The sequence below is a fragment of the Anser cygnoides genome, chromosome 15 (assembly GCF_040182565.1).
Source record: "Anser cygnoides isolate HZ-2024a breed goose chromosome 15, Taihu_goose_T2T_genome, whole genome shotgun sequence".
In the NCBI taxonomy this organism is placed as follows: Eukaryota; Metazoa; Chordata; class Aves; order Anseriformes; family Anatidae; genus Anser; species Anser cygnoides.
In genome coordinates this window covers 9,962,092-9,989,819 of record NC_089887.1, presented here as the reverse complement: position 1 = coordinate 9,989,819, position 27,728 = coordinate 9,962,092, and the positions used below count along the sequence as shown (strand labels likewise).

The 27,728-nt window shown below is 38.2% G+C and overlaps 1 protein-coding gene across 4 annotated transcripts; it reads right to left on the bottom strand.

The window, feature by feature from the left end:
• Positions 1–229: 229 nt before the first annotated feature.
• Positions 230–26,929, bottom strand: MARF1 (meiosis regulator and mRNA stability factor 1). Of its 4 annotated transcripts, none has more exons than XM_048067037.2 (27): positions 26,782–26,929; positions 25,298–25,505; positions 23,131–23,796; positions 21,957–22,131; positions 20,595–20,821; positions 19,555–19,672; positions 18,675–18,847; positions 17,474–17,908; positions 16,825–16,991; positions 16,568–16,729; positions 15,706–15,895; positions 14,799–14,977; positions 13,754–13,834; positions 13,209–13,445; positions 12,592–12,711; positions 12,069–12,244; positions 11,638–11,858; positions 10,776–10,918; positions 9,073–9,206; positions 8,347–8,549; positions 7,691–7,918; positions 6,778–7,008; positions 6,468–6,680; positions 5,658–5,718; positions 5,425–5,565; positions 4,293–4,463; positions 230–3,778 (listed from the first exon to the last, which is right to left on the bottom strand). In XM_048067037.2, exons 2-27 carry the CDS (start codon positions 25,442–25,444, stop codon positions 3,546–3,548), a joined length of 5,232 nt encoding a protein of 1,743 aa, XP_047922994.1. In that variant the 5' UTR covers positions 25,445–25,505; positions 26,782–26,929; the 3' UTR covers positions 230–3,545. The 4 variants fall into 4 exon arrangements, with proteins under 4 accessions (XP_047922994.1, XP_047923027.1, XP_047923001.1 ...); XM_048067070.2 differs by having other exon boundaries at positions 23,650–23,796; XM_048067044.2 differs by having other exon boundaries at positions 25,298–25,502; positions 26,782–26,901.
• Between the last annotated feature and the right edge of the window lie 799 nt (positions 26,930–27,728).

Here is a 27,728-nt window from a genome sequence, read left to right as displayed (position 1 = left end):
TCCACTCAGGAACTTCAAAGCCTAAGGAACAGCGTGATGTTCTGTCATACTTCCTACCAGCATTATTCCACATTTTACCTGAAATGTCAGCTATGTCTTATACCCCCCTCTACTTGCAACTCTGCCATTATGCCTGTCTTGCTGTTGTTTTTTTTAATAGAAATATAAGTTAAACCACAGTTTAGCATGCAACTACACCATCCTGTTACATTAAGGCAGACAAAATGAATCATATCCTGAAAAAAATTACTTTAATCATAACTTTAATTGACTTAAACAAATGACTTAACATGAGAATGAAAGAAATGAGACTGTCCACAGCAGGATAACAATAGACCAATTAAAATCAAACTCACCTTTTGCAGTTAAATTGCATACCAGGTAGCATGAGGCATTGCACTCACATACTTAAAAGCATTCACAACTACCAAAAGAGTAAAGTTGGAGCACTGACTGTCCGATTTGTTTCCTATGCTTTAGAAAGCTTTTACCAATTGCCTACCCCTCATTTTAGGAAGGGGTATCTATTACACTAATTATGCAATGCTGAATTAGTTTTTAATGTAACTACTTAAACGCTTTGGACTGACCAAGTATTCTGCAGGGTCAAGCAACCATTTACGTGAGGTTGCCCTGACATTTTTTCTTGCAGCCTGCTCCCTTTGACAGTTCCATTAAAGAGAATGCAGTAAGACCACTGAATAAAAAAATCAGGAGTAAGCTCATCCAGCTCTTTACTTTTGCACGTAAACCTGAGATGACATAACAGAACAGTTTACTTGCAGTATTTTAATTAAGATTCTGAAGTAAAGTTCAAAGCTCTCTAGTGAAGTTGCAGAGTAGCTTCTGTGCCAGACTCGTAGCACCTGGATATTTACTATCTTCAAGCTTAAAAAACAAGGCTAGTTTACCCCAAGAGTGACTGGTTAGCTTTATTGCACAGCAGGACTTTATATGACATTAATCATATATTTTAACTTTTCAAAGTGAGATTAAAACTCAAGAGAACCTTACTTCTACCTGTTCCATTTATACTTTTCTCCATTTTTCTCTCTAGAGCAGTTAGTAATTCTTACTGCTCTTTGTACAACAGCTTCATGGCTTGTTTTTAGAAGCAAACTGCTGAGTGCATCTGTTAATAGTAAAATTGCAGAAGTCGAAAAAACCCACATTCTCCAGAGTAGCAGGTTATGGATTAATGGAATTTTCATCTTCATTAAGCCCCAAAATTTAGCTATCTGCTCTGTCTGGATAATTCAACTTCGTGTGAGTGACACAGCAAGCTAAGGATTCTAGAACAGTTTTTTTTTTTTAACCTACATTTCTTCAGAAAAAGACAAGGGTTATGCTTGCTTGAAAATTTTATTGACACAACTGTTTGGTCCCAACACACAAAACAGCACTTGAGCCACAAAAGAAAGTGTCCAAACAAAGTAGACAGCTAAGAAAAGAATTTCTTCTCCCTCCCACTCCAAGAAAAAGATAGTGCATAAACTGAGGGCTTCAGTGACATTTTTTTTAAACAGACATGAATCTGAAATAGCACATTAATTGTTAAATTAAAGAATTTCATGGTTGTAATGCTTTTAAATCTGTAAGTCACATCATTCATTTAACCCTTTGGATAAAAAAATATATTGCAATTCAAATAGCTATTTTGTTACACTATAAACACAACTTCTCAAAAGTATTATTCTATTACTTTCAAACAGCAATTTCATCAGAATCACACATGAATCCAGAAAAGGTATGCTGACCTCCATAAATGGTATAACCACATGCACTTTGACAAATACCATATTTTCCTCTAAAGCATCAAAAACTGGTTTTCTTCAGTACTCTAGATGACTTGCAGCTGCACCTTATGAAAATAGAACTCCCGATTTGCCTTTTCGCCAATGCGCGCTCTTCTGAAACAAAGATCTAAGTGATCAGTGTTAACTTATCAAAGGTAAGGTGAAAGCAGATGTTCTTGCATTTAACTCAAACTTATTAAAAGCATTCCAAGAAAGCTTATTCTAAATCACAGGATGTCTGTAGAGGCTTACTAAGGACTCAGATACTGTGCCATAATGCTCAGAAAAACTTCCAAGTGTTTCTCTGCATTCACAATGGCTATATGTTTACTACAGGTAAAGTCTAAATTTAAAAGATTTCATAACAAAATCTGACTAGTAAAATTCTGTCTATAGCCATTATTCAGTGGCATTTCCTGTTGCTGGCTGAGAAATTAGAGCCCATGTTCCATCTCTTGCATATTACAATAGAATCCACCTAAAAAAAATCCAGTTGGCCAGTGGAAAACCTCTGGTATAGGTTCTTTCAGTACAACAAGCAACTTATTTGCTGCCTGGCAAATACAACCCATTGTAAATGCCATGGTTACCCAGAAAGGGTATAAAGTCTCATACACTGGACGCTTCTGCTAACTAGAGTTGAGGTCATCCACTGACTTAACTTCTCTTCCAAGGCTGGCCCTTTCAAAAGCCAACACAAGACACCACAATTTGAAAAAAAAGCTTCCAACACTAGGAGTAAGTTTTAGAATAAAAACAGACACAGCTAAAACACAGCACATCAAAGAATAAGCTTCCCATTTACCAAAGATGCTTAAAAATAGAAAACAAGGTTAAGCAGAACAACCTTAGCATTTCCACATGTAGTTAGAACTTCCCTTACAGGTGGAAATAGCATCGACACCTTCCATCACAAAACATTTTAATAAGACCTGCTCCATTATCTGTCATTTATGCATTACATGCATATTTTAGAAATATCAGAATCTTCCTAACTTCATTTCTAGACACAATAAAATGAGTGTGTCTCTATCTCAAACTCATAACACCAAGACAGTCTTTTCCTTAACCAAATCCACGCCAGACTGGAACTAAACATAAAAGGGAAGCTTAAAACATCAATGTCCTAGAAAGCTCCTAAATGGAACTGAAAGGTACAGAAAATATTTAAAACGAGTTTTACAGAAATCCACATAATCTTCTACAGATGTCTTTACACAAAGAATTTACAATGCAGCTACAAGTCATCTGAAAGGGCAGAGAACAAGTTTCTCCTCTGGAGTACAATCAACTCCCTCACTCTTGTCACTTCAGGTCAGCACGTTAAAACTTCTTAACAGGCTTTTGAAAGACAGATCATGCATTTTATTAATACTGTCTGAAACAATACCAGTAAGCAACAGCCTATAGAGTATAATATGCTACATGTATGATTACACCACCAATGAGGCTTAAGGAAAATAAAATCTGTTCCATTTTAGTTGAATTTATATTTTGCTTTTACTGAACACATCTATGAAAAACTGTAAAATTTAAGAATAATTTAATGAACGCTGGATTTTTTCAAAATAATAGAAAAAATTCTGCTCTGCTAATAGCTGTGTTCAGTGTAAAAGGAACAAAATATTCACAGAACACATTTAAATACAAATTAATTCTAGGCCTTTCATTAAAATACATAAGGGCTAGCAAATAGCTTTATTTTGTGCAGAGTCCATAGGTATTTGTCTTTCACACTAAAAGAAACAGTTAAAGCTTGGTTACAGGTGCAAGTGAAAAGTTTGCTGCCAATTTCACCTTGTTTTTGTGTTGCTTTTTGGCTGGGCTGTCCATTGCTTCCTTGTTTAGTTGGGTTTCAGAGGACTGACAGGGAGGCACTGAAGTATTCTCTATGGTGTTAGATACCACAGAACCAGAGGTCAATTTTTCTTGAGCTGTGGTAACAATTCTTCGTTTTTCTTCTTCTGTTAAAATCATCATCTCTAAAATAAGCAAGACAACTCTATTAATGCTCTGTTCTTGAAAAATAATACTTCTCTGGTAATAAAAAAATAAAGTGTTTAAAAGCTTGTCAGTCTGATTTGAAGCCAAGAGATGTGTCACATTCACCTCTGCAGCTGACTTGATGTTTGCTTTTAGGTCTTTTTCTATTATATTATTTAGAAGGTTCAATTTAATTCTCATAAATTAAGCCTGTCAGTGCTTAAAAAGCACAATGAAATTACTCTGGTGAAAAGACTGCTACAGGTTGACAAAATGCCATTTTAATGGTGGAGGGATAAGGTACCTATAAAATTCACCTGAGAGCCACTGTAGGGTACTTATTGTCAGTACTCAGACATCTGATAGAAGCCACCTGCATTTCCAACACATCCTATTGGGCAATACACAGTTTTTTCTTTTTAAATGGAACTTTCTAAACAACTGTTTGTTTGATGTTCTGTTTGAGATCATGAGGCATCATCACTACATTAGACAAAACAGGCAAACTCTTACCAGAGAGAGGTACAGGACGTTCCTCAAACTGAATTAGGTCAGCAGACTCAAGAACCACTGGATCAGGTCTCAGTTGCGGGGATGGTAAGCAGGAAGGAACTGGCTCGCACAGGAGGTCAACAGGAGACGTATTGGTGAGGCAAAGAAGTTCTTGCTCAGTTTGATTAGAAACTACAAAAGTAAGAGAACATCTTTCAAAGCATCTGTAAGCTACAAAGGTGTCATTATTTTAGCACTGTTAAATGCAAAGCCTTCAGATGTGATTCTGAGGATTTACAAGCTATGCCATATACCAGCCTCAGTTCCTTTGCTGGGATGAAAAGCATCTGATCAAACTAATTACAATACAGCAGACAAAGCAAAACTCTGTTGAACTTGGTGCTTGCCCGAGCAGGTATACCCCTAGAGTAAAATCTGTTATTTGCCAAACTTAACTAATAGACAGAGAGATGAGGAACAGTCTTTTAACAGAGAAGAGCCACTTCCCAGACAACTCCCCTGCAGATGTACTGACATTGTATCAGTTATTTACATGCCAACTAACACTTAGATGTGAAAATTAAGTTTCAAAATAAAGTAACATGCCCTTACTAAATGGACTACCTAGACTTCTTAGGTAATACCTCAAGAATCATTTCTCAAGTTCTTTGAACTAGAGGCAGTAAAAGAATTGGAGACCACAGCAAGACATGAACTATAAGCTCAACATTTCCCAGTTATTTTTATTTGCAGACAAACCTATGCAAATAGGACTGTCATTATTTGCCAATGCATAAGCACAAAGATAAGCCAAGAAAGAGCACTATGCCCTATTGGAAGGTAGGAGAAAGCCCTGCCAGAAGCTACTACTGACCATCTTTTCTCATTAGCCTTATCAATACACGCTTAAGTTTCCACTAAAATCCAGGAGAAAGTATTGCAGTGACTATACACACAGCTGAGAACAGACACCCTTGTTGAAAGGACACATGCCTAACTACACACTGAGATGACCAAAGAATCAGCTTTCAAACCTGAAAACGTTTCTACAGAAGTTAAATCTAACTCACACAGCTTTCCCCATGCTGCTTTGCTTACTCTGCTTATTTCCCCAGAGGTAATAAATTTCTTATACAAATCAACTTAGCATTACCATTGCTAGGTGTTCCTAGACTTAATTCCATTGATGAAGTGGATCCTGTGGTCTCCATAATATGTCCATTATGGTCAGCAAGTTGATTTCCATGATCATCCACATGATCAGCAGGGGGAAAACTAGGTGAGCTAAAACGAGCTACAAAAAGGCAAGTTCATTTGCTAAAGTGACCTCTTAAAAAGAAAGAAAAATGGAAACTATGATACTGGTTCAAAATTGAAATTGCTTACTTTTCATATCATTTTTCAGTACCACAATTCTCTTATGGCCATGTCCTTTGATCCAGACCACCTACAGAGAAAAATGCAGAATTAAACAGCAGTACATGCTAGCCTCAAAGCCTAAAGCAGTTTACTCAGTGCCTTCATTCAGTCTTGCACTGAAGTTATTTTTAAGTCAACTGAACCATATTGTTAATTTGTACTACACTGCCTAAGTAAAAGCAGTGTCTCAAAACTGATGCCAAACAAAGGGAACCCATAGGGCTAGCAAGTGTACTAAATATTAACTAAAGTATGTTTAAATATGAAATTCTAAATTTCCACTTTGTTACTCTCCACAAACATAACTCTACTCAGAAGAGAACAGCCATGAACTGGGTCACAAAGTTATCCTAAAGCACTTAAATGCATGTGGATGACAAGATGGCATAGCAAAGTGCCACTGTGATGCTTCTGACAAGGTGCCACAGCTCCTTACTCCAGGAAGTCTACCCTAAGCAGAATTGAACTTGAATACTGTAGTTCTTTACAGTGACAACAAAAATCAATTATCTCACTTGATAAATATGTCAGGAAAGCAAGAAAGTTTGTGGCCTTACCAGGAACGGTTCTTAAGCAAAGTTCGCCCAAAACATTTGAAAAAAATTCTCATTACAAAGGCCCAATTTCTCAGAAGCTATTAAAATACAGCTGGTACAAGCCTCCTCAGAAAATATAATCATATAAATAATTCAAACCAAATGTCAGAAACTTCAGTTGTGTAACTACTTTATTTCATTCAGAAGTCTCAATGTGATTGTGCAAAACAATTCTTCACACCTGTGGAATTGCTCCCAAGAGCTCTTCTAAATTATTGCATCCATATGCTTTAGGTTGCAGCACTTCTCCTGTGTATTTGCTATATGCTAGTGGGAACTCATGAAGAAAAATCTGCTGATAATGGTAGGTGTGAAGTAAGGACCTCACATTCTTTGCAAACATATACAGATTTGTAAGTTTCACATATTCTTCTGTGGCACCGTTGGTAAAAACCTATTAGGAAAAGAAAAGAATTAGAATGCAAGCTTATGTATCATCTAGTTATGATGTCTCTTTCAAAGTATGAAACACCAGAAAAGAACTTTCATACCTCAACCAAATAAGGCAGACTCTTCAAGAGCTCGGTTAAGGTCATAAAACCATATTCACATGGATTAAGAGAAGTACTATGGATTGTTTCATAATGTTGTTTAAGCTGTTCAACTGAGAGAAAGGATGTTCCATCCCAAGACATCAATAAGACTAGTAATTGGGCAGTCAGAGTCCGCAGAGATTTTCTGTTTATCAGCTGAATTTGCTTGCCAGCCTCTGTGTCAACAACCTACAAAAATGAATTTGGAACGTAGTTAGGGAACAAGGAAGAGATTGATCTATAAATAAAGTGTGTAGCTGGGGTTTCAGCACAGCTGTATCTTGTGTTACATACCAGCATCTGATACTACCCCAGTCAAAAGCCTAAAAGATGAAGCTTACAACATAAATTACAACAAAATATTTACTTGAAATACAGCAGTATTGTCTATGCAGTAGACAATTTCATTCTTTGTTTCAAGACAGTTGGATGTGACTAAACTCCAGCCTGAACATCAGCTGCTGAAGTAACAGCATGGGGGAAACTAAAAGAATACATCCGTACCTATGTAGGAGTAGCCCTTCTTTTCTACTGGCTTACAAGATCCTTAGACATTTCCATTCAGAGTCAAAGCCTCAAATCAGATTTAAAAAATCAACAATATAAAACATCACAGGAGAGTGAGACCTACTACAGCTAACAGGAAATGACTACTTTTAACACAGTCAGAAGCTGGGAAGAAAACTACGCTATTGTTAAAAAAGCATTCTAATACAATGCTTTACTTGTTATTTATTAAATGTGGATGAGTTTTCCTAGAAAAAGTTAAAAATCAAAATTTTACATTATTAAACACACAGCGATAATTTGAGATAGGAAATCCTCAACACATTACATACCTTTTCGGTGGATAAATTACAAAGAGCATTACCTTTACAACATGACAAAGTTTTTGCATTAAAGCTGGAACTGAGCTAACATCATAGTCATGAAGACGCAGCGTATATCCAAATGTTTTACTGTACTCTGTCAGTAAATCAGTCATCATGAGGCAGTTGTCTTTCTGAGACCGCAGCAGTTTAACAAACTGGGCAGCAACTGCTTTGACTTGCTCCACCTCTGTGAGCGTGAGTATTTTCTCTTCTCCACATTCCAATACCTACAAAACCAAAATTACACTTGGTTAATGTGAGTTACCTAGTTGGAGGGAAAAAATTAATCTGCAACTAAAATTCAGTGCTTGCAAGCAATCATTAGGTATACAGCAGGGCTACCTCACAAGATTTTTACATAGCAAGCAAAAAACAGTTTCTGAAGTGACAAAGTAGACAATAAAAATAGCCTGCTTTCTTTAACCAAGGTTAACACAACTTAAATGAAATTTAGCTCTGATTTTGATGCACTGAATTTTGTAAATGTAATCCAATTCGAACATGTTAAACTAGCCTGAACATGCTATAAGGCTTCGACAGTTTACTAACATGGCTATATCAAAGTTTTAAATACAGTTAGCTAACATAACTTTAGAGTGAGTTCTAAACGGTTTACTTTTAAACTCTTCCTAAACAAACAGATTTTAGGACTTACTTGTAACACATCTGGTATTGCTTCAAAGAGTTCAAGTAGTTTGGTAAAACCGTAGTAAGCAAGTTTGCACTGACGACCAAAATGGTGGTGGTAAGATGGAATGAATTTATTGAAGGGCATTCGAAAGTGGGGTTGGTGGCGTAGTAAGTCTACCACCTCTTTAGAAAATTGTTTGGTTCTTTCAATTTCTTCTTGCGTGCGTTCTAAAGTTAAAAAAAGAAAGCTATAGCTATGTACCAACAGAACTATTTTGACATGCAACAGAACATAAGGAAATAGTGATTTTTAGATTGCTCACATTATACCACTTTCTTCTAATATTGAAGACCTGTCTTAAAGTAAGACAGGTATAGTCCAAAATAAGCATGTGATCGGTACTTCACACCATCTTTAATAGTCAAATATTGAAGTATGTGTTGTGTAGAAATAACCTGCTCTCTAATCGTACCACAGAAAGCTTAGTACATGCAGTAGTAGCAGCATGATTTTGTGTTTTGCCACCTGCTTTCCTGTCTGTTCCATTATAAAATTATTCCTAAGGTAACAAACCCTGTATTTGTTATAACTTCATAAATACTTTACAGTTAAAGGTGGTTATAGAGGTAGAAAGAACTATCATCAACAAAATATAACCCACATCACTTCTACATGTTTTACACAGCCTGGTTTTTAAAATATTCAAAGAACAATTTCTTCAACAGTAAAAGAAAAGGTACTCAGACATACCTCTTTTGGGAATACAAATCACCATTTCATTATCTTGCTGTGACAAACAGATGGTTGTATCAGGAATTTCTGATATTATATCAGCCAGTTCACAAACTCCGTACTCGGTAACATCCCAATCCTTGGAGAAACACCTGCAAGTTTTACAAAATTGTATATTTTATAAGATTATATAATACAAATGTCAAAGTTTTGAGTTAACATAGAATGCTATTAGGGTAAGCCTCAGATTCTAACAAGATAGGCATAATTTTCATATTATCAATGTTAGCATATGAAACAAAGGAAAAAGTATTCTTAAACCAAATTATCTATTCTAACCAGAAAAGTAAGGGTTACACTAATGACTCACACGCCACTGCAAGAAAGCCACACCAGCCACTAGACACCTCACTAGTAGTGGCAAGTGACAATAGAAAACCTGAACTTGAATAGTATTACTTTAGTAAGAGACTGAAAAACATGTTACACGCCCCCCCCATGCTGCCATGCTTTCAACCGTTTGTATTTGCACAATAAAGATGCATACTCTTCTTAAACAAGTTAAGGACTTGAGAGAAGGTACAGACCTATTGCAGACCTATCCTGAAAACAGGATATTAAGGTTCACAATATTATGCAGAATAGTAAAAGGTATTCTGCTCCCCTTACTCCTTTCCCTCCAGAATGATGAGTATTTCTCAGATGCAGGAACATTTCACATTCTTATTCAAGGAATTGCCAAAGCTAACCAACTATAAGGGAGATGCACATTTAGTAGATTAATAAACAACCAGTAATGTATTTTTGCCAATAGCAGAAATAAAGGTGTGGATTTCCACAAAGGAGGCATTGGCACATGTAGTGCCAAATCATATTTTTACAAGTAGACCACATGTAGCACTAAGATACAATTGGTGACACGATGATGGGGAATGGGCTAAAGCTGTGCCAGGAGAGGTTTAGGTTGGATATTAGGAAAAACTTCTTTACTGAAAGGGTTGTTAGGCATTGGAATGGGCTGCCCAGGGAAGTGGTTGAGTTACCATCCCTGGAGGTCTTTAAAAGACGTTTAGATGTTGAGCTTAGTGATATGGTTTAGTGGCGGACTTGTTAGTGTTAGGTCAGAGGTTGGACTGGGTGACCTTGGAGGTCTCTTCCAACCTAGACGATTCTTTGATTCTGTTTCCTCAAAGCATGTGAGGTACTACTTTCCATCTTCATGGTAAGGAAAACATGTTTTAAAAAGAACCACGGAATTATGGTACTTGACCAGAATAACTCCTGGTAATAGCAAAATAGTTATTATTCATCCTCATTATTATGTCATTGTTAAATTTAACTAAAATTAAGAACTTTATTGACATTCAGTCTATTTTATGTTCCCCTCTAAAAAAAAGCTTAACACTTTTCCCATAACAGTTCATATTGTAAACATGCTACAAGCTGCTTAAATATATTAGTCAGCTTCAAATAGGACTAAAGACATAACCTATTTTCTGCTTCAAGAAACTTACATGAGCCTAGTACAAAAGTAAAGCAGTACAGCCTGACAGAAGTTTTAATTTTCATTAGAAGTTGGAAATTGCAGATCATGGAATACAGTTGACACAAGTTTTGTACTAAGATGAGAAGTGCTGACCCCCCTTGCACTAGGTTTAAAAGCCACAGGTGGATAGACATGCCCTGCACAGCTCTTCCTGTTTCATCAGAAGTTAACTTACCAGTGATAAGCCTGTAAGAATTCCCTTACAATAACTTGCTTGCTGGCCTGGGATTTCAGAAGCTTCAATAAGTCCTGAGTAAAGCGTTTCACTTGAGCTCTGTGCGTTAGAGTTAATAAGCGTTTGGAACCCATGCCAAGAATCTGAAAGAAAATTATTTGATCACTCATCGTTAGCATCCTCAGCTAATTATTTTTACAAGTTGGTTAGAAGCCAGTTCTAGTATAGGTACACTAGAGATAGAGGATATAGACAACTGTTCACAGAGACAGCCTTGTAAAGCCATATACTTCCGGTAATAAGGCATATGCAATCAAGAAATACTTCCTCCAGGAGTACTACTGCAATTGTTGCATATGATTGTATTGGTTATTTTAAACCTCTACAACAACTAGCATTCAAAGCAGTAAGCTAATGTGACCATAGTATCTTTTTTGTAAGATAAGGCCATGCAATCTGTTATTTCACAGAACAATCCTTCAAGTCACAAGCTACACAGACTAACTTACTGGTATTCAGATGTTTACTGTGTTTCTTTTACCTAAAATCATTTACCCAAGCACTGATGATAGGCTAAAAAATCCTTCAAACTTGCCACTGGAGGCATAGATTAAATAAAGTGTTTATTTCCAAAGAAGTTACTTTGGGAAGGTGGGGTAAATTAACAAGAGAGAACTAACAACTCAAGACAAGGAGGAAGTAACTTAATTGAACCTTGGACTGTAATATCTCTTTTGAGGTCAACAAGGTAATTCCACGGCATCTATTATATAATACCAACCAGCAACAGGCTCATAATTCAGATAGTTCAAGATACAAATACAGTTCTCTAAAGTAAAAGGAACAGTGCCAGATAACTCACTTGCAGTACATGAGGTACTGCTTCTAGCAGCTCCATTAACTTGGAATACCCGTAGTCAGACACACGGCATTGTTTTGCAAAGTGATGATGGTATGTTGGGATGAATTTACTGACAGGTATGATGCAGGACGGTTGGCTTTTAAGTAGATCTATAACTTCTCTACTGAACTGAATAAGTTGTGGATTACCTACAGGGCTCTTAGAACGCAGAAGCCAAGGATCTACAAAAAAATAAATGGTGTTATTGAACCTTGCAGTAGTATTCTTCCACTAATCACTGCATATTATTTGTGACAAAGGTTAAAGCACAAGAGAAAAAAATGTTAGTTTTCCTTTATTAAGTTTACCAATTATACAAGACACTTTCCGGTATTCTTTTTGAAACATTTCCACAGAAACATATTAGTTCAGAAAAAAGATTAAATATTTACCTGTGGTAGGAGGTGGTGGTTTGTTATGTATCCATTTAATAACTTTAATGCCATTTTGGGCAGTGGCAATATTAACTCCAGGAACACAGGTGATCAGATGTTCTAAAGGTACACCACCCTGGCCTTCTGGCACCACTTGAAGATCATTGAACTCTGACATATAACAATCAGGAAAACTTTGGAAGAAAGAAAAAAATTTCTATCATACACTAAAATACTGCTATAACAATGATCCTCAAACAATTATTTTGAGCCTGTTCCTGAACAAGAGGCTTTAATAGCTTACTAAGAGACTACAGAAGTCTTAATAAAATGTACATTTTAAATAAAAGCATCTTTTTATGCTCAGCAAGATGTAAAAGCAGTAATTTGATACAGTTATTTGACAGAAGCATGTATGAGGAGTGGAATTTTTAATACAGCAGGTAGTTTACAACTTTATGGCTGTTGTAACATTCTGAAAACTTAAGATTTCAGCCTTTACGCTAAAAGGCTAAAAAGCTCTACGCTTAAACTACTTTACCTTAGTAAAGGCACAGTGCCCTCATGGGTCTGTAGAAGACTGTGAACTTGAGGAGCAAATGTCTTCAGAGACAAAATCACAAAAGGAATTCTGTAAGAATCTGGATCAAATTCATGCTCACTGTAACAACAAGAGGTTGAAGTTAATACACTTGTTCTACACTCATTTTAAGCATATGACTCCTGTGCTCATACACACCCATAATAAACATATTATGATACAGACACTAGCTGACCAGGCCACTGTATATAGTCACAAGCATTTTCCACCTTTTATTCATCAAAATGGGGTCTAAAGCAAGTTTTCAGAAGATAAACATTATTTAGAAGACCACGCTTTTATTATCATTAGATTAAGATGTGTAGCAAATGGGTAGCAGTACAGCAACACTTATCAGCCAGTTACCAGTGAACACCTAATAACAACAGTACTAGCATACCCTGGCTGTTGTTGAGTAAGAAGAAAAATGTAATATGTGGCTTCAGGAAAGCTTCAACCCAGTAAGAACAATTTACTAAAGATGCTATGTGAACATTCCCTAACTTTAACCCACTTATTAGTGTTAACTGCTGTTCAAATACTTTATAATATTTTGTAATATTTTATGCACAGCTTACATAAAGTCTTTATTCAGGCAATGCTGCTTACAAACAGGCTCGTGATATTCCAGCTCTTCAAATATTATAGGACTACAGTTTGCTGATGAACCATCATGTGACTGTGAAGATCCCAATGGGCTCTGACGGGCTTGACTGCTGGGCAAAAGACACACCAGCCGCCCACCTCCTTGGTCACGGATTGCCACAGTATCTGTTAGTTTGTACAAGTCTGATACAATTAACTTGTGCCCAAATCTAAAAGAAAAAAGTAAAAAAATATCAATCTTAATTTTATATTTATAACAGAGGAATATTGGAGAAACTATGCTACGCAAACGGTTCAAGGCAACCACAAATCTGTTCACCTAAACAGAAGAAAAAAATCAGTAAAATACAACCATATCCCCTTAACCAAAGGCCAATATTACAGTCAGTGGTTCTGGACAGAGATACTGCAACATCTAACAGCAAAGCACAGCACCTGTTAGTTTCTATAATGCACTGTAAGCAAACAAAACTGAATTCTTCTTAGAGGCACTAAACAAGAAGAACTGAGAACTTACTTCTTCTCATAGATTTCTGTGAACTTGAATACAGGCAGACAACAAGCAGGTGCATCCTGCAGAATGGAGATGGCTTCTGAGCTAGAAGAGAAGCTTTGTAATGTTAGCACAAAATTAATCTGTTAGTATTAGAAATAGTTATGTATTCCCTGGACCAGTTTGCGACATGTTTATAGATCATGAAATGCATCTCTAAATATGACAACAGAACTAACTACTCCCTTTTGTCCCAGCACTATGGAAGTTGATGCTTCAGATCAGTGGAGTGGCAAGTAGTAATATATTCCTGCTAACTCACATAGGTAACATCTTTGGAGAAATTCCATCTTTTGTAGGTAGTAAGTTTTTCAGCATCTGTAAGTTGTAACATTAAAACTATAGCACTAGAAGTTACCAGTTACCTGGTCATTACATTAAAAAAAATTTGAACTGCTATAAACAAAAATGCAAGAATGAAATGAAGTTGTAAGTTATGCAGTAGCAAGAGAATTGATGAATACACTATATACCAACACTATTTTCAAATGGAGCTTTGAAACAAGATGAAGATTTTTTTCTAATGCTTTCTTTCAGTAAGGAAGAAAGAAATAAAACATCTGTATTCCCACTAGCATTAGCACTCTAGTTCTTCTACCACTTTCCTTACAGGAAACTGAGATAAAGAGAGCAAAAGCATTTGAACTGTGTGTCCTCTCTTTAAGGAGAGGATTTGTTGGCATTTTCTTGGAGAAAAAAATACAAGATGCAAAGTAGAATCTTAACTGCTAAACGTACATTATTGAAGTACATCAGTATTACAAAAGCGGTGATGGAAGTCCAACACAAGGACACCATTAAACAGAGATCTAACCTCTTTAAGGGCAACTTTAATGTAAGCAATGCAAAAATGCTGAACTGAAAACTGTCAGCCTAGTTGCATTTAACACAATTATCAGGAAAACAAAGTACAAGTCTGTCTAATCATCTATCATTCCTTTACTCAGTATTTTAAATTATCTCTCAACTACTAAATACATGTTATAGCAGTTAAGACAGTATTTATTACCTTAGGAGAGAGAGCGATTTATTAGTAGCTCCTGTTGCTAATGAGACCTGGATCCTTTTACTACCAATTTTGTATCGGTGAAGACTGTTGACAGCACTGATTGCTTCTTGCAGATTTTCCATCTGAACTGTAGCCTTCAACTGGTAGTCTGTATGAGGACTAAGCTCGACACTTTTTACCTGAAAGTCAGAGCCACACAACCTTATGCATTTACCACAAAATATTAACCCAAATCAAGCTGACAGAAGAGTAGTCGTCTTACTGTGTCCAACAGCAGAACATAAGGCAAAAGAGAACTGAGTATGATGAGCCATAGCCAACAGGACAATGCAAACAATGATCCAGTGTAACAAGCTGTGGACAAGGCAAGGCCACAGTACTCAGGTATCTCCTTCCCATGCAGAAGATGCCAAAAGAATGTTATCTACAGATCACATAGCATCACTACAAGAGTGATCTCCCCCAGTATAATTACTTTTTTTAAAAACAACTGATTCTCACTCTCCCTGGTTTTGATCACTTAAGATACAAAAACAAACTCAGTTTTTACTTGTTTTTTAATCTGACATTAAGAATTCAGCCTTACAGCTTAAAAAGATTATGTAGCCAAAGTGTGTATCTCTTCCCTCCATGCAGAGTGAACCACTTACAAATATGTGATATATAACAAACTTCAAACTACCAGATCTACAGAGACCACGTGCAAGTTAGAAAGCTAGTGCAAGTGATGTTCTGAGTTTTGTTCCCCCCCCCCCCGGAAAAACTTTGCTACAAGGTAGTATTGTGTAATAGTTACATTTGGATAGCTTTCTATTCCTACTCAAAGCTAGACCACAAACATACCCATAAAGACACAGACAAGAAGTATTTAAAAAGACAGATTTAGTGAAGGGATTTTACCCTTTACCTTGCCATGTCTTGAGAAAGTTTCTTGTAAAGTTTGCTGCAGCTCTTTTCTGGACAATCTGTAATCTATATTGCTGATCTGAATGTCTGCACCATTTGCAAAAGGATCAGGGCATTCTGTACCACTGGTATGATTTAATACATTAAACGTGAGTGGAGATGATCTATTTGAAAGGTTTGGAGACATACTCCTGGGTAAAACAAAAAACATTTATGAACTAGAGTAGTTATTGCACAGTTCTGATATGTTGAAATCCATTAAAACAGACAGATCAAGTACACAAATACAGAACTTTGAAGGCATTTTCCTGCTATATGTATGCATGCAAAACAAGTTTCACACAAGCAAAACACCAGAGCAAGACAAGCATGTCCTTTGAGAAGGCTGATGAATAATATGAATGACTTTCTAAGTCACCCAATTTAACGTATGTGACACCAGGTCTTCCCCTACTATCTTACTAACACATAAGTTAAACTCATTCAAGTTATTTTAATAGTTGACAGATGCCAGATATTTAAGCCTCTAAGAGAATTTGAAGGGTTTGGAAAAATTCCTACAAGGAACAAAGACACTGAAATTAAGAGTAAGATGTCTAATACCTCTGATTTTTCAGAAGTATGAGTCAAAGTCTACATGAAACAACTGCCACACAGTAAGTTTCTGATAAAAGTTCATCTTATGTTTCTATCCACCCTGTCAGCTATTATGCAACACTATCACAACTTTTCACATGCCCATGAATTGGTAACGTCTACTGTATGCAACTCCACATGAAAATATCAAGAATCAAAACAGATACTGTAAAGGCCTAGCACTGGCCAGTCTTGCTCCACCTCCCAAATAAGACCCAGACACTTACCGAGATGACCAGCAACTCTGAGACATGAGCAAAGGACTGAGTTGTCTTGAGGCTGTCAACTTACTGAAAGCAGAGGGATAGCTGACCTGAAATACAGTTTCATCTTTATCTTTTTTATCTACAGGGGAATTGGTAATACTCCTGGAAGCAGAGATCTCTTTTCTATTTAGAACAACACAAAAAAGAAAACACATTATGTTGCAGAATTCATATAAAAGAAGTGCAGTTAACATTAACATCTAAGTTCTTAAACATACTTATGACTACTTTTACAAGACGATTCTCCCGTTCCAGTTTTTTTTGTTGCCAGAGACACAGGAATCACTGCATTAGAGTTATTCTGAGACGGAATTGGTTCTCTTACATGTTCTTGCTGGTTTTCAGTATTTCTACTGATAGTCTTTGATTCAAGCCGACATAGCTCCTATACAAAACAGGAGAAAGGTCAGCAAAAAAGCACTGGGCATTCCTTAAAGACATTTCTTATGACAGAAAGTCAAAGTTTTCTTCAGTTAGATTTTCATTGGCACTACAGAACCAGGAATATTTGATTTTCTGTGACAGAAAGAAGTAAATGGTCAATGATTTTTAGTAGTATTTTTGCTACACTGCGTAGATCTACTAATTCAACACCAATTAAAAAGCTATAACTGACCTAGGATCCAAGACTCTGTAAGCACCAACAATATTTCCAAACTGAGTAAAAAGTGGTGGTGAGAGAGCAAAAACACTTTCAAACTCACCACATGCTTTCCGAGAAGATGAGTATACAACTCACTCATGAATACACTACACATTACAGTTACACATTAACTAGGACAACCATTTAAAAATACAGCTCTAGCAAGCAATCTTCAGAACATGACTAACAGCAAGGCTACAAAACAATGCAGAACACAACAATACCTGCAAACTCTTAACATTTGTGGGTTTGATAATTGATCCATGAATCTGTACCCCTCTCCCAGCAATGCCTTTGGTACCAGAAGCCTGATCACTTGCATCTTTGTTGAAGAGACACAGCTTTGTGTTCTTGTTAACTTTTTTGGGAGACTTCACCTTCTCAGTTCCAACAAAGCTGGAGGTTTTTGTTTCATTAAGTTCTTTGTTTTTGGGAGTAAAAGATACTATGATCCTGTTGCCAAAAACATCTTCATTTTCCATTCGCTTCCGAGCCCGTTCAGCACTGTCTTGATTTAAAAAACGGAGAATTGCACTGCTTCCGGAAATGCTCAGCACCTTCCCTCCACAGTTGTCTGACAAGCGCCGGAGTCTATTACTGACACTTTTACTGTCTCTGTTTGTTGGCAGATTGTAAACATACAACAACGTATGGCACGCCTGTTAAAGGGAATAAGATTTTAGTTTTATATCAGAACACCTATGTGCTGTTCAAAACAATATTTTTATGTTGATTCTGGTGACAAGCTCCCCCCTGCAGAAAAGTCTTCTCTTTACAATGTTCAATTTACTGGGAAAACTAATGCCAAGGTTGGCTCTGAAACTTCCATCTCCAAAATAAGTTAAAGAACGAAGAGACTACACACACTTTGATCAATGGATCATTATCAATATTCTCCAGATAAGAGCCTCACTGTTTGTAACCCAAGAATTCTATATCACACAGGTGCATGTGAACACATAGTTAAGGAAGTTCTTCCAAAGAAAGAAAAGGCTCAGTGCTGTGTAAAGACAACACAGCAAATCCAGAGAGAGCCATCCAGAGAAAAAACACAGTAGGCTGTTGCTTAAAACCAGCTTCTTTGCCAGGAGAGCATCACAAAACTGTCTTAATGCACAGCTAAGTTCTTATCCTACTTTCTGCCAGTGAAAGAAACTCATGTAATATACATTACCTCAAAATATTTAGTGAATGTGACTTTGCTGTTGTACTTTTTTTAGTAAACTACTTGGTTCTTTATTTCATTCTTTCAGTTTCAATGCAGAAAGCACACATACACACAGCAGTAACTAGAATATAGACAATGGCCAAATTTGTAGTGGACATTATGTCCCACCATAAAACAGCACTGCTTTCCTCCAAAATTAGAGAGAGAGGGCTTTGACACTTGGGAACGTTCAGTGAATTAAGAATTTGAAACCTTACCGGCATTTTCAGTGGTAACCTTGGGGGCAAATCTGAAATAAATTCTTCAAAACAAATAAGTTCATGAGCATGATGTAAGAGTGCTTCTGAGGCTTGGTTTTTATGTACCAAGATTATCCGAAAACCATGTCGATGTCTCAGGTCACTGAGTTCCAAAGCAAAATTTACATCCGCTGAAGTAAAAAAGAATGAACACATGGGGAAAAAGTAGAAATCATAAATTAAACAAGCAACGCTCCAGAGCTCACTTGTCAGGTTTTATTTATTACTGAAAGTTTCCAATGAAATAGCACTAACAGCAACAAGACTTCAACAGATTTAAATCAGTAGTTACCATTCGGTCTCAGAGAGGGTCTTCGTTTAAACAGCAACTTGGAGCAATCTGCAAGGCATTTGACCACTACTGTATACTTTTGTAACAACATTTAGTTTAACAGGGATTACAGCTTTCGGGAGAAACCCAAGGCAACACACAACAATTTAGTAGTTGAGTGCCTTACATGTTTACCTGTATAGTATGCTGCTACAAGAATAAAAACAATACATTTGTCTCAAAACTCATTCCTGAAAGATATCCATAAGGAACACTAAGTTATTTTATTAAGGTTCCTACTGAAGCTGTCTAACAGACAGTATTTATAAGCATACCTAGTAACACTTAACAAGCCAACAGATTGCAATGATTTAACTAAAAGGTCTCATCTTTCCGTGCCTACTTTTCTCTCGCTGCCAACAAAATTATGAATTCTTAATTGAACAGGTCAGTTAAAGCTGATTCTAAACATAACCCTTGGAAAGCAAAATCCAGAAGTATTTACATGCATAAGTAATACTGCAGAGAAGAACACAGTTCTGTACCACAGAAGGACCAAACACTTACTTGACACAAGAACCACAGTGGCAGGTGCTGTGTGTGTGTCAGCAAACCTCCTAAGACTCTGTCTGAGTTTGTCATCAGCAGCATTCTTTGCTGTAGCATTGATGTGTGCAACAGTCACCTATAGAAATGTAAAGAGATTCTACAGAACTGTTCAAACATACTAGCTTAAATGTTGTTCAAAAGTAACAGATACAAGCTTTCCCTTGCAATTTCTATTCAGACAATACAATGCACACATGCATGAAGTACAGTATGTGAATACCAAACCACTCTAGAGAGCAACGAACTTGACTGCTAGTTGCTCAGTGTCTTAGGGATGACAGCATTCTGTGTAGAGATCACGATTCCCATGTTTTGCATTCTTTAAGAGTATATGCCACTACTATGAAAACATTCTACAAGCCATCATTTGAAATAGAGAGGTGACAAACATAGCAAGAACTGTCATCACTTCATTTTACCTCATGTAAGCAGGTAATTACAAACAACAGGCTGACAGTTTCTTATAGCATCAGACTAACACTACCCAATAACAAAGAATTTGCTAGCATATCTACAAGTTCAGGAGCAGGAAGGGAAATTCTGTGTAGGAACCTGCACACAAAGAAGTCAAAGATACCAAGAAAAGGTATTGATGGAAAAAACAAGCTGTTGCAGGTGTCACAATACCAATTTGCAAGAACACACTAGTGAGTAAAATATTCACTAACAAAAGTTAAAGCATTATGTTCTAAGTTAATGCCATAATCGCTTATTGAAGGATACTACTAGAAGCATCTGCTTATTACTGAAAGAAATCAAAATCATCTGAGAGCTAAGCTAAAAGGGTAATCTACATATAACAGAATGCAGTTTCAGTTTTAAGTAGCATACCAAGAAAGTTTAGCATTAAAAAGCACCTACGAGTTAATTATAAGACCTAATTATAAGACTATGCATTTACAAAAAGTCAAAATAAAAGCTTTAATAAACAGAAGTCACAATCTGTATCAGAGTACACATCCTCAAGCAAGCACACTAGGTTAAAGCTGTTTTCATACCTGGCAGTTGTTCAGCTCCTGAATAACTTCTTTATTTTCTTTGCTTATGTCACACACACAAATGAATTCTGCCTCTCTGTGACCTTTAAAAAACTTTTCCCGAATTCTCTGTACAACCGCTACAGCCGAACGGCCAGTGGGAACTGAACAGTTTTCAATGTCCCAGAAGACTCCAATGGGGGGCAAGTTTTCCAGAACTTGTCCTGCTACTGCAACTTCTGGAGACCCTGTACAGGTGTAACAGCTCATTTTAATCCCCAAATACCCGAAGTGTTCAACTTTGCACACTATGAACTTCGAACATATGATAAAAATTAGAAGTTTCATGTTTTACAGAACAGCATGCCTGGGACTGCAAATTCATTATATAATCGTGCATTTTTCCAGTTTCCCCTCAAAGGAGAAACCTTTTACCTCAAATCAATCTTAAACATGAATTCAGTCACTGTTAAGTTAGAATAAAGATGCAACTGCAACTTTACTTTAAACTCTCAAATAACTAAGTAACATATTTAGAAAAGGTATCTCATCCTGAGGTGGCATGTGCAATGAAGACTCAGTGCCGTATCAATAAAAAAGTGAAACATGAAAGCTGTTCAAGTGTACAGTGTGCATTAGATAAAGAATCTAAACAAAACCAGCTGAGATGACTAGTACTGTGTCACTGACTACAGAAAAATTAAGGTAAGTATGCAACAGAGGTGTCCTACAGAAATGGACACAGAGGATAAACTTTTGCTATTACATGCTAGAAACTGCAAATAAAGTTTCTGCAAATAAAGTTTGTGGTGTTTCAGCACTCTGCATATCTATATTGTTATGAATCAACATTATACACACTATCCCCACAGAACAGCCAGAAAAGAAATCTGATGAATGACCATCCTCACAGGTCAAAAAAAGCCAGGAAATAAAATTAGCTGAGAACATCAAATTCAGCACAGCAGATAACTACCATGGTTGTTTGGGTATATGTTGACCAGTTATTCTACTGCATCTGAATTAAGATCAGACACTAGAGTAAGAAAATCCTTTTTAAAGCATGGCTCAAGATAACATCATGCATCAGAACAAAATAAATTCCAATTTCTTAGAACTCCTTTTTCTAGTTCTTAGTATTGTAAAAATACAATAGCCAAAATCAAAACACTAAGCAAACCATGCAGTATATTAACTAAGCAGTGAAAACAGGTGAATCTAAGTTACAATGTCGCAAAACAGATATAAGGTGTAATTTACTGTTTAGTCTTCTAGGACTTCATAGAAGTTTCCAGAGAACAGTGCAATTTAAGAGAACTCGATATGCAACAGTACTTAAGGAGGACATCCACTAAGTTCAAGTTTCTAACAAACGTGGTTTACCATATTTCTGTGGTGATGTGCCAAGGCTGCTTGCCAGTAGCAAACTCCTCTCAGTTCCTGTTCCTTTGGTTCCACAGCCATTACATATTGGGATAGAAACAGGTGCTGTCTGTGTACTTGGAGGAGGAATATTTGGCCAGATTTTAGCAGCATCAACTAGGCTGTTTCTGTTTGGCTGTTGGGACAATTTTTCAAAATACACGTTCATTTAGTATACAATATGAACACCTATTATTCCAGGCTAGAAACACTGAATTTCTCATCTGCAATGAATGCAAGTTCAAATGTACTCTAGAAAGTTAATTAACAGCTGTACTGCTCTATAAAATATTCTTCTAGATCTGAGTCTTTCCTAGCATACTAGCTCTATATTCTCAAACGCAAAGAAGGATCCTTATTTAACTGTGCACATGAAGATATGCCATCTTCAAAAAAGTCCTGACGTATATTGAAAACACCTACCATGTGAAATCAGCACATTTAAGAGTACAAGGCTGAATTCTCACCCTCCCACCAAAAATAATATTTATGCTTCAAAACATACTGACTTCATCACTTAGTTTACTGAAAACATTTCTGTATTGGAAACTCATGTTTGGAAGCCTAAGAAATGCATCTTGCAAAGCTCTGTATATTATTTCATTTGAATTTCCTATTAAAATTCAAGTTCTAAGGAGTACCAAACTAGTACTGGAGTACAAATTACGAGTTGGGAAGATAAAACTAAGATTAAACCAAAACAAGAATATCTTTGTAGCTTCAGACATTTCACCTGAGTTTCAAATGGACCTTTACTGATCAGTACACAAGTGCACGTATTAAACATTACCTAGCCTAGATTTTTTTTACCTAGATTTTTGAATCACTGCTACAGAACTTTTTATTTGGAGCTGTCAAGGAGAGAACTGTCTTTAAAATCCAGTCAAAATTCTGTTTGAGTACATTAAAGATCCACTGTAAACTACACACTGATAGTCTCGCCTTGCTGTTAAGCTGAACACTGCCTCAGAAGAGAGTGCCTCTGAGGGATCTGCTACATTTGGACTACCCGTCCCCACCTAGGCAAATGCAGACTGCAACCAACAGAAGCTGGTGTTTTGCTCAAGTAACACTTACTCCTTCAACATTTACCATATAGCACGCTTAACGAGCAAGAAACACAATGCATACAAACCTGATTCAAGCAGTCATTGCAGTAGTGAGAGCCCTTTAAACAAACTGAAGGTGCCACGTTTAGGTGCAAAGGGTTGGCGCACACACGTGATGTTAGCTCCGACTGTGCAATATGCTCGTCCAAGTGGCCTGTAGCCCCACTTGTGAATTCAGAACAAGAAAAGTAGCCCGAAGATGTGCAGCTCTGAAGGGCTGGGAACTGATGCAGTTTGTGCATGTTACCATGACAGGACTGGAAATGGAGTTTTCCACAACAGGGCAGATGTTGACAGGAGGATACATTGTTTTCTATGCACATGCCAGGGAACTCGCTGGCAATGCCTGCCAAATTGCTTCTAGCTGGAGGGTTCTTCAGTGAAGATGCAGGCTGGAAAGCAAATCCTGACCCTACTTGACAGGTAATCGTCCCAGTGCTTTTTGAGTCTAATATCGTGCCAGGGTGAATGACATTACCACCACCACCACCACAATGCATTTGTGGAGTACAAGGAGAGTCAGAGCCATGAGCACAGCAGCTTACTTTCGGGCCAGGTGAAAGCTGTATCTGCTGTTGCTGAAGAGGATGGACATCAGGAAGCGGTACTGCTGGAAACAGCTTAGAGCCAGCATTATGAGATGAAGCATCCTTCAATTCTACAGCAGCTTTCTTGTTCTCCATGTAACCTTTCTGGAAAATGAAGGTTATGTTACATTCAGAAACATTAATAAGCCAACAATTTCACACTATCATATGTATATTTTTAAAAATACAATTTTGACAATACCATTTTGAAAAGTGTTATCTCTGCCTCACTGGCTGAGCATGAAAAACTGGCATGTTTCCTTTAATACATGCCAGCCTGAGATATACTGGTACTAATGGGTTTCAGAAGCAACAAACCAATTAAAGTCTGTAAAAACAGAATTTGAAAAGGAGAAAAGTGTTAGGCTAAGTCTAAGAGATTCCCTCCAACTGCAAAGCAAAAAAAAAAGAGCAAACCCTAATGGGTGAAATATAAAATAAGAAAAAGCCAGTGGGGAGATACATAAGTAAACATCTTTTGCTTTGAATAAAGACTTCAGAACAGTACTAAAGATTTGAAAGTAATACATTGAAAGATTAAGACTTAGAAAATTAGAAATGATTTAAAAAAGGTAAGCTAGAAAGACAGAAGACTAAATTCTCACAATGACTATATAAGCGCTTTTGCCTACCCCAAGATACCAAGAGGTACAGACAGAAAAGCAGCAGTGACAACCAAGCAGCAAGGTTATGAAAAGCACCAGAACACCGAGGTCAGCATAGCAAACCTGCACACAGCTCTGTTCCAAAGCTTCAGACCAGTACTTCACTTTCCAAATTGAACTTAATGCATTGCCCACTACACAGCAATGAATAATTGATTACCCAAGTTCAAAACCATTACTCTTTACCTGACGCCTTATCTTATACAAGAAAGAGAGACAGCCAAAAACCCATCTGAAACTGCCATATACACTGAGCTCCAGAATTTACAGCAGCTCCCCTCCTAACTCCCTAGGCACGAAAAGACCAACCCAGGGTATATGCTCACAGCTTCCTCCATATCTTTTAACCAAAAGTAACATTAAACACACATGAATGAAAGCTAATTAACTGTTGGAGCTTGCTTGCTCAAGCATGTCACTGTGTTCACTATTTCTTAGCACTCTACATCTTTACTGTACACAATCATACATAGCTACAGAACTGAAACATTTAAACAAAACAAACAAGGAATAATTGGGCCTTTGTTAAGCGCATATCTACCATTACAGTAATACATACCCAATTCAGAAAACAATTTATCTCCAAACTAAATTGAGAAAACCTGGAAGCATGGAGAGTAGCTTCTTACTCTTCAGCAATAGCTTCAGAGAGCTTTCAAAAAGCTGCCCTACACACTTTCTAAACCAATCAGTTGAATTACTCCAGACACACAGGTACAGAGCAGAGCCTGGCAAGCAAAACAGCATTCATACTTTCACCAGTAGTGATGAGAGAACTCTGAACACAACTACAGACCTTAAATTCCCAGGCAGACTTTGTACTTTGCACAGTAAGTGCTGTCTCCTCCCTCCCCCCTCAGCCAACAATAGCACTGCCATTAGGTATACTGCTCTGTATCCAGGTACCAGCTAGACTTTCGGCAAAGCAAACAATTACCTACCGTTTTCTCACTGCAAGGCAAAGTCTTCTCGGCAGCAGAAAAGCAATTAGAAAGTTTCCAGAGCCATGGTTTAACATCATTCTCTTGTCGCTGAAGCCATCCAAAAGACTTATTGCACAGGTTCTCCGTCCTGTTTCCTTCCATCATACAGCCACACAAAATGGTTCAACATTCTTTCATCCCCCCTTCCTTTCATTCTTTCCACCTGCTAAAGAAAAAAAGCATGCTTTAAAATAATTTTAAGGTAAAAAAGACAAAACCATGGTGGCCTTACAAATTCCACTACTACTAGATCACTAATCCTACATTATTTATGTTAAATTTAATTATGCATGGGACACAGCTTTGACTGGCTACATCAGCCTTCCTGTTTACTACAGAAATACTCCTTGTGCTCTGCAGTACAGCTAAGGCAGTCTGAAAAGACGGCTGTTTGGGCCCATGGCATTACCTATGGAGTCCCAGAAAGGCATTACTGCTGACCTGAAATCATCCCTAGAAACCTTCATTGCACTCTCCTAGAAAGAGGAGCTGGGGTGAGTTTTCAAGAACAGCTGATCAGTGAATACAAAATAGGCGTAACTGAACCCAGCTGTAGAAATTGGAGTGCATATTTATTGTTTTTCCATGGGTTTACAAAACTACCTACACCTATATTAAGCACACAACATTTAGTATTTAAACGGCTTTAAAAATCATTAAAATTATTTCCAAACACTTCTTGTAATTCTCAAGCTGTTCCATGGCACATCACATCAATTTCCCTTTATGGAACCACAAAGAACTAAAACCCTTTGTTCAAGGCCCAGCCACGCTCCACCAGAAAAATCAGGATTAGCAATGAAGCCTTCTCACCTTCCAGCTACGTGCTGCATTGATTAAACTACACTCGTGCAGTTCTTTGCATTTACTCTTAAACACAACAACCGGGGAATACATTCCATAATATTAAAGCCACCTCTATGACCAAATTTGCCTCTAACATTGTTTTTAAGCAGAAAAACAAGTTTGACATTTTTATAAAGTAGATGTGTTTATTCACACAAACTGTAAGTTATGCTTCATGTTATTTTATACAACGTTATGTTGTATAAAATAGTAAGCCAAAAGACTTCACAAGCCTAGAGGGGGCTACTTTCAAAAACATCTTGTGACATTCAGTAGATCCGTTCTGTTTACAAAATAAAGTGACAACAAGAAACCAAAACCACCCCAAAACCCAGGAGTTACGTCAGCTTGCCGTGCCCACCCCCGGCCCGAACGCCCCGCGGGCAAACGGCCGCCGTCCCCTCAGCACCCCCACGCCGTTCGGCGGCCCCACAGGGAGCGGGGGCGGCTGCCGCCCGCCAGGGCCCCGGCCCCGGCCCCGTCCCCACCGGGCCGCGCCGTTCCGCCGAGGCCTCCCCACCGCCGCGGGCAGCCCCCAGCGAACGGGAGCGGCGGGGCCGTTCCTCCCGGCCCCCTTTTCCCCCGCCCGGCCTCACCTGAGCCGCCCCCGGCCCTCACATGGCGCTGCCGCCCGCCCCTTTGTTGGCCGCCCCCCTCCCCGCCGCCGCCGAGCGCCGGAAAGCAGCGCCCTGCCGCACAGCGCCACTGTCGTAACGCACCGCTCCCCCCTCCCCTCCCGCCGGGCCGCTCTGGGCCGGGGCGGGCTTTAAATGGGGCGGGGCGGGCCCCAGGGGCTGCCTCAGGGCAAGGGCGGCCCCTCACAGAATCCTAGTCATTAGGGTTGGAAAAGACCTGCGAGATCATGTGGTCCAACCATCCCCCTGCCACCAATGTCACCCACTGAACCACGTCCCTCAGCAGCGTGTCCAACCTTTCCTTGAACACCCCCAAGGACGGTGACTCCCCCACCTCCCTGGGCAACCTGTCCCAGTGCCTGTCTGCGCTTTCTGAGAAGAAATGTCTCCTCATTTCCAACCTGAACCTCCCCTGGCACAACTTGAGGCCGTTCCCTCTAGTCCTATCACTGATTACCTGTGAGAAGAGGCCGACCCCAGCTCCCCACACCTTCCTTTCAGGTAGCTGTAGAGAGCAGTAAGGTCTCCCCTCAGCCTCCTCTTCTCCAGACCAAACACCCCCAGCTCCCTCAGCCGCTCCTGACAGGACTTGTGTTCCAGGCCCTTCACCAGCTTTGTGGACCTTCTCTGGACATGCTCCAGAGCCTCGATGTCCTTCTTGTAGTGAGGGGCCCTCAGCCCCGGGAGAGCCTCGCCCTGCTGGCAGCATGTGAGGAAGTACAAGAGTCAAGCTGCATGCTTAGAGATTATCATTTTTTAACACTTTGTGCCGAATTTAGGCGTTCACTTACAACTTTCTCATGCACACACAAAAAATATGGTAGGCTGCAAAGGACAGATAGTTCTAGTCGATTAGAGCTTGTTCCCTTCATGAAAGTATAGTCCAAACCCTGAGGACAGCAGTTAGG